Source organism: Adiantum capillus-veneris, chromosome 21 (assembly GCF_014529385.1).
Source record: "Adiantum capillus-veneris isolate H3 chromosome 21, ASM1452938v2, whole genome shotgun sequence".
Classification (NCBI taxonomy): Eukaryota; Viridiplantae; Streptophyta; class Polypodiopsida; order Polypodiales; family Pteridaceae; genus Adiantum; species Adiantum capillus-veneris.
In genome coordinates, this window is record NC_140951.1 from 125,658,690 (window position 1) to 125,672,016 (window position 13,327).

Consider the following 13,327-nt stretch of genomic DNA (forward strand, 5'->3'; position numbering starts at 1 on the left):
CCCTGGTGGTGTCCCATAAGCTGTGTACAAATGATACTGATCTGGTGAGTGCCTCAACCTCCATAGGTGGGGCAGCCAGCTCCGCTCGTATGATGTCATGTGGGACTGAGGCCTTGGCTCTAATCAGCCTAGAAATCATAGATATCAGGGGTCTCTCCATATTAGTCCATCCAGCACTGTCAATAGACGGTCCCCAAACCTGAACCGCGTAGTGCATAACTGAAGCGACCAAAGTATCGAAAAGCCAGAGCTTTGTTCGAGGTTCTTGGAACTGAACTTGCGAACAAATCCTCTCTAAACCACCTAGGGCTGCATAGGCACGAGTCAATCTAGTGTCTGCTGCCACTTTCAGTGTGAACCTCGGTCCACTAAAGACCACCCCAAGATATGTGTATGCATCAGTGTACTCCATACTGTCCTGTCCATATGTGAAAGTAGGTGCTGATCTCCTAACCCACTGTGGCGTGGTATTAAATACCATGACCTTGGTTTTACCAAGGTTGACAGACAATCTACTATCCTCTGCAAAACTATGCAATGCGTCCAAATGTCTCTGCATACCCTCTGGTGATTCTGATATCAACACGATATCGTCAGCATACAATAAAAGAGGGATCCATGTCCCTGCAAGCTGTGCACCTCTATCTCCTCCTCTGTCAATATAATCAGAGACCCCATCAACATACATACCAAATAAAGTAGAGGACAGTGGGCATCCCTGTTTCACTCCGATGGTGGAGTGAACTATGTCGGATATCCCCTCCGATGTGCGTACATGACCCATCACTGATCTGTACAATGCCATGATCCCCCACATCAGCTCTGTGGGTACCCCCAATTCCATAAGCCGGTGCATCAATCTGGCCCTCGGCACTGTGTCAAAGGCTTTGCGAAAATCCACAAAGCTGCAGTATATCCGTCTACCATGTGCTCGACCCTCCTCAATGATAGGCCTGAGTGTAAAGACATGATCTAGTGTGGAGAAACCCCTTCTGAAACCAGCCTGCCCAGGTGCTCGTATGCCCATAATCTCTGCCCAACTGCTCAGCCTATGCTCGAGGATGGATGCATATAACCGTGCCAATGTGTGTCCTACCATGATAGTACGGTAATTCCCCGGCACTGTGGGGTCACCTGTCTTGAAGATAGGTACAATAGTAGATAATCTCCAAGACTCAGGGAGACCCTCACACATGACATGGTTGAATAGCCGTGCAAGCATCTTTGCTAACAAATCCCCAGCATGTATAATGTGCTCTGCTACCAAACCCTCATGATCCTGTGCCCGTTTGGTCTTCATCCTGTCAATGGCCTCCTTTACCATCTCAGTGGTAAAGAAGGTGCTCGTAGCCGGACATGGCTGTGGTGGGTCTGGTAATGGTGGTTGTCCAGGTACAGTGTATAAAGATGTTGCATACTGCCCCCATATCTCTGTAGAAGTAATCACTGGTGGGGGAAACTTTTCATGGAATAGACGCCAAGCCTCTCCTGAATCTCTACTAAGGAAGAGCTGATATAAATCTTGCTCCATCTGGACCAAGAAAGCTCGCTTCTTCCGTCGCACTAGTCGTCGTGTAGCAATGCGAGACTGTCTATAGGTGATCACTCCCAATGTAAGGTCCCGCTGTATCTGAGCTCTCCTCTATCGACACTCCTCATCATACCAGTTGTTCTGAGGCATGTGCCCAGAACGACGTCTCTGCCCAGGCTGAGTGTGTGGATATGCCTCTGTCGCTGCCCCATGTAATGTCACTGTCAGCATAGATGTGATCTCCTCCACTGTATATACTGGCTCTGATGTGCATAAAAGCCTACGTATCTCCTCTACATATACTGAGTCAGTCTCTGGTTTAAAAGTATAGTGTGTATGTCCACCACCCCGTGAGGCCTGAGATGTATTGTACTCAAAGGAGACTGATAATGTTAAAAGTGCATGATCTACTGCTATCCCAACTGGCCTGGGCCCCATTGTGAAATCCTGAATGTGAGAGATAAAGCTCGGATGTGTCAGAACATAGTCTACAGTGCTGGACCCATGTCTATGTGGAAAACAAGTAAAACCTGTAGACAATGGGAAAGTCGTTAAGCCATTCAGTATGGCTAAACTGTGAGTAGTCGTCATCTTTCTCAGGTATCTCCCATACTCTGTATGCTCTCTGTCGTGTGAGCATCTCTCAAGTCCCAACTCCTCTGGCTCTAGCTCTCTAAGCATCTCCTCTGATGTGTCATAGAAGACTGTCTGTGAGCTGCCTGTACGGGCATTGAAATCCCCCAGGAGTATGATGTCTCCATCTCTGGAGAACTCCCAGATATCATCATCAAGTACAGAGTAAGTAGACTGTCCTCTGGGTGAAGCATATACTGAAGTGCTGGGAGGAAAATAGCATATGGCGATGTACAAGAAACGTCCAGTCTCTGCCCTCAGCCTCACCCACAAGTATCTGGCCTGATCATCTCTCCGAACTATGTGCAATAGTGGTTGGAGCTCCTCTCTGAAAAGAACTGCTACACCTCCTGATCCTCTAGTCCCATGCGCAGTTCTGGTGCATGTCCTACAAGCTGTCTCCCATCTGTATCCTGATATGTGCGGCATCAACTGTCCTGGAGCCTGATGAGTCTCTGAGTAGAAAACAATGTCTCTGTCTCTGAAGCTATCCTCAAAGGCCCCCACATCAAGTCTATACGAACCATTACAGTTCCAAACTGCCATCCTGAGAGTGGTCCCATAGGTCTCGCACCGTCATGTAGAGCGGTGCTCTGTAATCACTACTCGTCCATTTCTGTAGAAAGCTAACTTCCCCTTCTCCCTTGCTGCTATAATCTCTGGCATGACCTCTCTCATATGTGTAAGCTGTGAGAGCGTAAGATCATCTCCTAAAAAGATACCTGTTTTCTTGAGGGTTGGCCTCTTCTTTAAAAAGTCTTTCTTTTCTTCCATGGAGGGAAAGCGCAAAATGAGAGCCCGTCCTTTTGAACTCTCCCCATTACCTTCACTCTTCTTGCCCACTCTCCAAGCTTGTGTGTGCGAGGGCTTCTCCACCCCCATCATGGACATGAGGCTCTTCACCTCTTGGTCCACCTTATCTGAATCTTTTAGGCCGGTCACTCTCACGTGTAGAGCGCGTACCCTTCTTCGTTGTTCCTCTTCTAGTGTTTTGTTGATGATGTCGGGTGTAGTCGGAATTTCCTTGCCCTTTCCCTTCTTGACAACTTCAATCCATTTTTCAGCCTCGTCCATTTTCTTTTGCGTTTTGGAGAGAACCTCCACCCATGAGGTCTTCATTTCTCCTTCCTCCTTTATTTCTTTGACTTGTGCTCGTATACTATTCAGCTCGTCAATCATTGATGGCTGAATTTCCCCATCTTCAAGGCGTTTTCCCTCTTTGGTTTCGTCTAGTTCCTCCCGAAGGGCTGAGATGCTACTTTTTAAAGCTTGAATTTCATCCCGGAACTCCTTGCGTTCTAGTTCCCTCGCCTGTTCCTCCCTCTTTTTCCATTCGAGAATTAAATTCTTCTCTTTCTTCCACTCATCCATGTGGGCTTTGCATTCTTTCAACTCCTTTTCAATGGCTGTCATCCTCTTGCTTGTGACCATGTAGTGCGCCGCCATTTGTCTTGCCTTATTTGTTTCACTTTCTGAGAGAGAGGAGAGAGCAACCTATACGCACCGCATTATGCATACATATGTTTCCCCATTCAGCCTACATGGCATATGTTTGCTTTCTGTATGTGTCAATTTGCAATTTCTGTGAGCTCTGCAGTTTCCAAATTCCTTGCAAATAAATCCCTGCAGGTCTGAAAATACAGGATTTTGAGAATGCGAAAACTCGGAAAATCCGGAAAGGCCGAGATTGAAAGTTCCTATGGGAATTCCTCCTGTGTTTTGAACTTTTGCAATTTGCCGTATGTACCTGTGGGCAGCAAATGTAGAAAACTGCTGTTGCTGTTGCACCTGCTCGCCCTTCTGCTGTTGCACCTACACGCCCCCCTGCTGCTGTGCCTGCGTGCTCTCCTACAGTTGTACCTGCTGCCGCTACACGCCCCCCTGCTGCTGCGCCTGTGCGTTCTCTTGCAGTTGCACCTGCGCGAGTCTGTCAGCTGGGAGAGAGAGCCCCTTGCAATTGCACCTGCTGCTACACGCCCCCCTGCTGCTGCGCCTGTGCGTTCTCTTGCAATTGCACCTGCGCGAGCCTGACAGCTGGCAGAGAGAGAGAGAGAGAGAGAGAGAGAGAGAGAGAGAGAGAGAGAGAGAGAGAGAGAGAGAGAGAGAGAGAGAGGGAGGGAGAGCAGGGGCAGCGGGTGCGGGTGCGGGTGCAGAGCAGGGCAACGAGAGAGAGAGAGAGAGAGAGAGAGAGAGAGAGAGAGAGAGAGAGAGAGAGAGAGAGAGAGAGAGAGAGAGAGAGAGAGAGAGAGAGAGAGAGAGACCTTTGAGACCAACGGTACAACTCGATGAATCTGATACAATGTCGGGGTACAAAATGGCTACTGTCATGAATCTAAGTAGCTTAGAGCTCTGTAGCACTATAAATGTGAGACAGTGAAACAGTGGGTAGTACAATCGGTGTATGAAGATCAATGTCCGAGGATGTTTGGCCTTGGGTGCTGTTCGAGGATGCACCGCATCGATTGCTGTAGAATCTCGTTGATGTCCAGCATGGTAAGTACTCGTATTGGGCGTCTCGCATATCGAACTAAAGTAATCCGTATCCTTTCTCGTAGTCTCCGTTGATTGTGTGAGGTACCCCTTGGTCGCGGGCGTCTGGATCTCCCTAGCTCCGGAGCCCGATCGATCAACTTACCTCTGGTGTGAGTGATATCTGGGCTCTGTCGAGTGGCCTGCCCTACCCTCTGCCTGCCGAGCAAGTGGTCTTAAAAAAATCTATAATCTGCCTTTGAGACTGTCTCTATGCTGGTCTCCGCAACAGGCTCTCACTTTGTCTGCATATCTCGAGTAAAAATTCAAGACATGTCTAATCTTGATATCTCATGACCCTACATAGTGGCCCAAAACCAGGCTCTCTCTGTGTCTGCGTATCTCAAGTAAAAATAATTCAAGACATCCTTGATTGTGATATCTCATGACGCTAGATAGTAGGTCTAGTCACAAACCCGTCCTCCGCCAGTTGGAGAAGATGCTCCCTATAGAAAGCCATCTTCGTGCCCAACTCTCCTGTCGGTTGAATTCGTCCTCCTAGTGTCAAGCTGAGACAGGTCCTGATGGATGAGCCTGGTGATCTCTGTGCGTGTAATGGACAGAGAGGGTGCATCCAAAGAGTATTGGAAAGGAGGGAATCTATCCATACTGAAACTGTGTAACTGAAACCATGATGCCATCTGTCCATACCAGCAAGTAGTATCCCCTTGCAGTGTTAGCTGTCGGGAAGACTCTGAGAGCTAAGCAAGCATAGTTGTGTCTGGGGAGGTCCCATAAATTATGCATAAAGGAGACTGATCTGGTGAGGGCTTCGACCACGAGTGAAGATGCAGCCAGCTGTGCTCTGATAATCTCATGCGGTACTGAAGCCTTAGCTCTAATCATCTGACAGATTAGAGAAACCAAAGGCCTCTCCATACATCTCCACCCATCAGTGCTACTAGATCTACTGTGGTGGTCCCCATATCTGGACTCCATAAAGCATAGCTGATGTCACTAAGTATCAAAGAGCCATAGCTTGGTTCGAGGTTCCTGGAATCAAACCTGCAAACACATCCTCTCTAGTTTTCCTAGGGCAGCATAAGCTCTGGTCAATCTAGTCTCTGCTGCTCTCCTCAATGAAAACATTGGCCCACTAAAGACTATCCCAAGGTAAGCGTATGCATCTGTATACTCCACTGACTCCTGGCCATAAGAAAATGTGGGTGCTGATCATTGGGGGGGGGGGGGGGGGGGGGGGGGGGGGGGGGAGGACTAGCTGTCAGTTGATGTGACATGGAAGGTCATGATGGTTTTAGCTCTCAAGGTCTACCTAATATTTTACACTGGTTTTCTTTTCTCTGAAATTGATTAGCACTGAGCACCATTCTTTGGAAGTTAACTATTTTGATATGTTGGGTCTGTGAGTCTCTTTTTGACTCAAATTGAGGGGCCTGTTTTAGCATTTATATTTGATTTCGACTATGGGCTTCCCACTTAATTTGGTGTGGTAGCTCACACTATTTGTAAAATCAAGTTTTCTAGGACTATATCTTAAGCTGCCTTTCGTTAGACCTTTCCTTCTTTCAGTATATACTGTTTTTGCACAGCTTGGGCCCGTCGATCCTCCATTCTGCAGGTGGTTGATTCACTGTATGGTCCGCCCAGTTGATGTTCTGATAAATGAACTTTTGTCACAATTTGTTTGGTATAGTAGACATTGGGGCTGAAAATGCTTCCAGTATACCATAAAGATTTGTCTTTATTACAGGGGTGTCGGTGTGGCCTTGCCCGGACATCTGCCCCATTTTGCATTCATTTGGAGAAGTTTCATCTCGTTTCCAAGTCCCAGCCAAGCTACAATGTGTATGGGCCAGGAAAGAGTGTACACTTTCCTAGAGTGGTGTTGACGCATTCGACCCAGACATCATTTGCTACCCTTGAAGAAGTGGAAATCGCAGGTTGGAGTGATGTTTTGAGAAAATCATCTCCTACTGAAGTTGAACAAAATGAACAGCCTTTGCCCATAGTTGAGGCAGTTCCTAATCCTCAGAACACCTCATCTACATTGGAACCTTTAAAGGATGCCTCATCCATGTCTGGAACTTTGAACAAACCTTTACTGGTAACTACAGTTGAATCCGGTACAGGAGATGCATCATTTTCAGATGCTAGTCAATCACAGCCTCCAATCACATCACCAGACATTACAATACCTAGTGCTGAAGAGGCAATGAATGCTGCAGCTATTGCTACTGGTGCTGCTTCTGAGAGTTCTCAAGAGGCCACGACCTCTGCAACGGATGCTCTGTCGAGTGATCAGTTCAAATCAGCCAAGGAAGCATATGAAGCCCTGCTATCTGGGGCAGGGGATGCTACAGAGCAAGGCTCGTCCTCTGATGCTTTATCACGGACTTCCCAAACGCTTGCAGATGAATTTTCAGAGACAAAGTCTGCTATTGTGAAGGGATTAACAGAACTGCAAGAATCGATCCAGGATTCAGTGGATAGTACCAAATTGTCGTTGAAGAGCACATATGATAACATCAATGGATCCATTGTAAGTGCATTTAAAGGTGGTATTCTCCCAGACAAAAACCCGAACACTGAACTAGTGCCAAAGGTGGCGAAAGTGGTCAACTCACAAGAATATTTCACTCAGTTACTGACAAGTCCTTTTCAGATGGGGACCCCTGTAAACAATGCACTCAAGCAAATTGTGACAGCAGTTGAAAACATCACAGGCAGGGCCGTAACAGGCGTCGGTGAACTTGTGGCAAATGGTTATTCTTCCACAAAGGAGGTTCTACCAGTAAATGTGCAGGTGCATTTGAGCAGCTTGGAGCAGAAAATATCTGAAGTTTCTGGACCACTGCAGAGTGTTCTTCAACAGGTAGGTGATGTTGCAGAAAATGTGTATATTTTTGTTTGCGTTAGGAGCCCATCTGACTCAATGCAACATTTTGGTTCTTTATATGCAGGGCTACAATATCATTCTGGATGCAGAAAGAGCCGTAGGGATTAATCCTGAAAACCCTATCATTCCAATCATTTTGGTTATTGGTGGGGGTTTCTCTTTAGGGTAAGCTTTGGGAACCTTCACTTGGACTCTTTTTTTTTTTTTTTCTCCAGTTCAACATCTTGAGGATTTTCAATTTTATCGATACAGTTTACTCTACGGGCAGTTGCGCTTTGGTGGATACTCAGGTGACTTATCACCTGCTTCAGCATTGGATGTTTTGAAAAAAGAGGGGAGTGTAGTACTTGTCGACATAAGACCGGAGGCAGGTTTTGTTAGTGTTTGGTTCTGTATTCCCACGTAACGTGCATGCAAAGTAAGTTTGTTGCTTTTGGAGACCACACAGGACCTAAGGGAGAGTGAAGGCATTCCCGATTTACGAAGGCAAGCCCGATTCAAAGCTGCGAGTGTTGCTCAGTTTAAGGTTTGAAATGTTCAGCTCAGTTTTTTCCTAATTCTTGTCTCCCGCTGTCAAAATGTGGTGGTCATAGGCTTTTTACCTACTGACATGGCAGGTGCAAAACGCACTTCAAAAGATGCTGAAAAATACTGTCGATGCAGAGGCTGCTATCACTGCGTCAGCAATCAAAAATCTGAAGAATGTGCAAGTAAGCTTGGGCTTGTGTTTGCAACTCTAAAGGATTTGTCGTGGCATCCTTGCCGTGTTACGGTTTGTTGAGTGAAGAATGTTAAGATTGCTCTTCTACAGAAAATTTGCTCTATTAGGGTTGTCATTGGAGTCACATTCCCTTTTTTGGCAGATGGGTGTTGCCCAGATGGGCCCATTCTACTCAATATGAAAAAGTTTATTAGGAACAGGTTGGCACTGAAGTATTCTTTTTTTTGGGGTGAAAATGATGTTTGTTTCAATTCATAATGTCATTTGGTACATCAAAGCAAAGAATGGTTCTATCTACAGAGACCATTGTTTTTCTTCTAAATTGTTGCCATTCCTGAGGACTTGACACATGCATAACATTCAAGGCTCTTTGTGAATACTCTGTTTTGTTCCGTTTGTCCAACTATATTATGAGTGTTCGCTGTATACTTTATTCAAGCTCTCTAGGTGAAAGAAGTAGAGATTTATGACAAACATTTTGAGCTGGAGTATACTGATGTGCATACTTCGTCCAAAATTGTTCGCTCTACGGGCATGCCGACTTTTCCTCTTTCTTGGGGCACATCGCCAAAATGTGCCCTACCTCACTGCAACCATAGCACATTCCCTGCTTGAAGACTCTGATTTCTGTTCAGCAGACATTGGAGGAACAGTGGACTTATTCTTCTGTATTAACTTCTTACCCCTCTTGTTCCCTTTGGAAATCTCTGTCTTGGATGATTTGGATGTCGGAGCACCCTTCTAAAATGCCAAGGAACCTGTCAATGGAGAGTATATATCAAAACATGGTCTATGAGCTGCTGGATGTCGTGAGAGCTGTGCTTCAGGCAAGAACTCTGTAGCTCGTCTAGTAAGTCACAACAATAGTGCTATGGTCCACAATCCGTTCTATTAGAGACCTTCCCGAAAGAAGCTACTCATAGAAAAGTATCCCAAAATCTTTGGTTGTACACAGGAAAGGTGTCACTCAACCATCTGAAGGTGGTTCCATGCCGTCAAAATGTTGGCCTCATACTTTCCTGTCAAACATAATGAAGAGAATAGCTGCTTAAACCCCACCCAATTGCGATGTGCCTGTCCATGTAGCAAAAGTATGGACTACCAAGTCTGTGCAATGCCTTCCAAATGAGAGGCCTCCTTTCTCACTTTAGAGGTGTTTGTAATGCTGCCTCTCGAGAAAGCTCCGGAGGAAAATCACCATCATCCTCATCTTTATTCTCGTCTTCTTCTTTATCACCCTCTGGATAATCATAGCGTTTTTTGGTCGGTCAGAAACTGCTCTCTTCTTCCTCGGTCTCTAAGTTTCATCTCCTTCTACAGTCTTCCAATTTCATCTTCATCGTCCTCAATGCCGTCCAAGTACTAGTCGTCATGGTAGACTCCATCCAATGCATCAAGATGAGCACCCTTGGCGTCCATGGTGGAGAAAGCCAGTCTTTTTGTCTGAATAACTGGGAAAAGACTTTGACTTCTTAAGTAGGACAAGATGCATGTCCAAACGAAGCAACTGCCTGTACACCTGGTGCTCAATTTCTCTCTGCAAACCCTAATTAGTGTTTAGAGTGTTTTGCCACTCCTTGTAAACTTTCATCATAGGTCAAGTCCGTATGGCTTTGCATAAAGAGGGTCCTGAGCATGAGCAAGAAATCGATTCATACAAACTTGCACTTCCAATTGTTGTCATCAATCGGCTAGAACAGGGTCTTCGGGTTCCTCCCTTTCCTACAAGCTCCTTAGGCCGAGCGTTGTCTCGCTTGAGCATCATGAGATTTCTCATGTTCATCTTCTACTTTTTTTTTTTTTCGAGATGTCCTGGCACATGCTCTACACCCCTCTCATGCCCTACAGCTGGAAACCCTGTAACTCCTCTGACAAGCCTGAAAACTCTAACCAGTCACCTAGAGAGCGTGCTGGACCCGCTGCCATGGGACACCAGGAAACATGACTACCAACCAAGTGGCCTCTTTGAGTGCTAACCATGGGGTTCCAAGCAAGGGGCTGTCGTAGGCGCTCCTCCGTGCAAGCAGGCTGTCGCTGCTCCAGGCCTCACTGCAAGTGCTCCCAAGATCGAAGCAAACTCACAGCGAAGCGGTCCTCTAGTCTCCTGCTCAAACCAACTCCACGCATCTCTGTGAAGATCCATCTAATCGAAGGTCGCCAGGGGCCTCCAGCCTGAGGTACACTACTAGCACGAAGCCGCTGTAGCAAGAACTCCTTCCAGGGCTCCTCATCTGGAAGAAGTCCTTTGACTATGAACTTCCCAAGAAGGGCTCTGCTCTGTTGTGCTGGGTCAATGATCCCAAAGCCTCCTTGTGAACGAGGAAGAGTGATGACCTGCCAAGCCACTTTGGCTCGGGCTATCTGAGTGTGACGTCCTGACCAAAGGAAGTTCCTGACCAGCCTCTCTACCTGGTTGATACAAGAACTCAAGAAGATCCAGCAAGAAGTGATGTACCACATAGTCGCCAACAACACCTGGGTGGCCACTACTACTCTGCCAGCCAAAGAAAGTCATGTTGAGCTCCAGTGTAACAACTTCCTCCTGATAGACAGGAGGAGGGGAGCAATCTGCTGCTCGGGAGACAAGTCCAGACCAACCCGACAGCCGAAGTACCGAACTGCAGTTCCTGGAGGAATCCACCTAAAACCCTCTCGTGGCATCCAATCAAGCATAGGAGCACTACCAACCGAGAAAGCCACTGTCTTTCTCCAATTGATCAATGCGCCAGATGCACAACAGAAGGTCTCAAGAGCCTGCTCACACCTATGAAGGTTCCATCCAAGTACAAGGCTGAGTCGTCAGCAAACTCTGCGTCCAGAAGCTCATCTCCCCGAATAGGAAGTGCTAAGCCCCGCAAACCAACCTTCTGCAACACCAAGAACCTCCTCATCGCCTCAGCATAGAACAGAAAGAGGAAGGGGGCAAGAGGGCAGCCCTGTCTGATCGAACGTGTGAATGAAACGATCGCCTCTACCTCCTGACAAAAGGACCTGACTGTGTGCTCGTCTGTACAAAGTTGACACCCCTCTGATCCAAGCATCTGAGAAGCCCATTCTGCGTAGAGTGCCCTCCAGAAAGTCCCAGTCAACTCTCTCGTAGGCCTTCTTAAAATTGAGAAGAAGAATCACCAAATCCTCACCATGAAGCCTCGCTAAGGCAGAAGCCTCCCAAAAAGTAAAGATGTTGTCAAGGATACTACGCTCCTTGCTGAGTTGAGGATGGTGATGGGGCGCCATTGTCGAATCTCATCCAAGGAGCCACCCTCCTTGGGAATGAGGTATATCAGACGCTCACTCATGCTGTCAGGCATCTCTCTTGTGTGCAAGATGTACTGGAAAGCACTACAGAGATCAGGGCCAAGCAAGTCCCAATACTCCAAGAAAAAATTGGGAGTCAAGCCATCCTCACCTGGACAGCTACCACGGGGGAGTGCACTAAGAGCGGTCTGCAACTCCTCAAGCTGAAGTGGCAGCTCAAGTCTCTGGCGCATCTCCTCAGTCACAAGGCAAGGAATCTGCACCCACACCTGCTCCCTGCATGCATCCTGACTCTTTGACTGAGGCTCTGCAGATAGTAACTCACGGTAAAAGTCAGTAGCAGCTGCACGCATGTCCTCTAGCTCAGAAGCAACTTACCCGTCGGGCCTCCTCTACTGACTGACCTTGTCATGTGTATGCCGAGGTCCCACTGCCTCGAAGAAAGCACTAGTCACTCTGTCACCCACCCCCGTCCACTGAGATGCCTGTCGGTGAAAAGCAAACTCATGGCGCCGCTCCTACCAAGCTCTTGGCGAGCCTGTTGTAACTGCTCCTCCAGCCAAGGACTGTCTAGATGCTGCTTGTGCATCCTCTGCAAGGAAGCAACGCCCTGTCTGAGACGCTGCTCCTCCTCTCTCGCTGCAGTCAGGCGAGTCAAGGACTCCTGGAGAAAGAAACAACTAAGCTGAGCTAGTCCTGAGGCCACTCAGTCAGCAGGAGAATCCTGCATGTCCAAGCTCTTTGTCCAAAGAGCCTCTACTCGCTCTCTGAGTGCATAGTCCAACAAAACCCTCTCAGGGATGCGTAGCATCGTGCTCCCCCGCCTCTGCCTATCTATCACTGTGAGGATCACTGGTGCATGGTTCGAGAAGGAAGTCCTTGTCAGGATGCCAACTGTCTCACCCGAGTCACAAAAAAAGTCACTAGTGTAGAAGCGATCTATCCGCGATAGATTCACTCCTCCCACTCTGCGGTCCGAACGAGAGAAGGCCAGACTGTCTGGGGGCCTCACAAAGCTAGAGTGCTGCCACACATCGGAAACCCTCAGAGTCATACAAAACCTCTCCCAAGCTTCCAGCTCAACTCCCTGGACAATAGCGTGGCTACCACCAATCCTGTCAGAAGGGTCCTCCAACATGTTGAAGTCACCTCCAATGCACCACTGCTCTGCTTGCGGCAGAGACTCAACAATCTGTGACCAAAACTCCGCTCGTGCACTCGCCACATTGGGCGCATATAATATGTTTAGGTAGCCCACAAGGCAACCTTGAACCTGCATAGTGATCCACTGAGCCTTGCGTGGCACAATAATTCCTCTGCCCACAATGGCCTGCTGTCGAGACTCCGCAATAGCCATACATACCCCACCCTGAATGCCTCCAGGTCGAAAAGCAGTTGACCAAAAAGTCTCATAGCGACCATGCAAAATCTGACCACAACGCGGAATGCGGCTCTCACAAAGATGATGCTCTTGCAGCATAAGAATGTCAATCTCACCACCCACAAGGCATCTCTGCAGCTCCTGACGCAGCCGACCCCTCTATCGTTGAAACTAGGGCCCTCCTAATCCGTGCACATTCCATGAGATGATCCTCATGGAGTCAGTGAGAGAAAACAGATGCTACAACAGCAACCAACCTCGCTATCTTTGAGGCCGGTTTGGATGGGGAGTAATCCGCATCCGATCGAACTCTAGAAAAGCGCGCAAGAAGTGACTGTCCTGCCCAGGCCCAAGCCGAGCGTGCAGCCCAAAGGGCTACATCCTCTGTCTTGGAATCCTCATGCACAAAAACATAAC

At 47.7% G+C, this 13,327-nt stretch overlaps 1 protein-coding gene across 2 annotated transcripts in view; it reads left to right on the forward strand.

Moving 5' to 3' along the window:
- The window catches only part of LOC147431679 (uncharacterized), a 95,212-nt gene that overhangs the window by 35,446 nt on the left and 46,439 nt on the right, over window positions 1-13,327 (forward strand). For both annotated transcript variants that reach the window (XM_086494191.1, XM_086494192.1), the window contains exons 2-6: window positions 6,405-7,526; window positions 7,615-7,715; window positions 7,803-7,917; window positions 7,999-8,076; window positions 8,168-8,260. In XM_086494191.1, coding sequence (XP_086350317.1) covers window positions 6,405-7,526; window positions 7,615-7,715; window positions 7,803-7,917; window positions 7,999-8,076; window positions 8,168-8,260 — 1,509 coding nt within the window. The remainder of the gene's footprint in view (window positions 1-6,404; window positions 7,527-7,614; window positions 7,716-7,802; window positions 7,918-7,998; window positions 8,077-8,167; window positions 8,261-13,327) is intronic.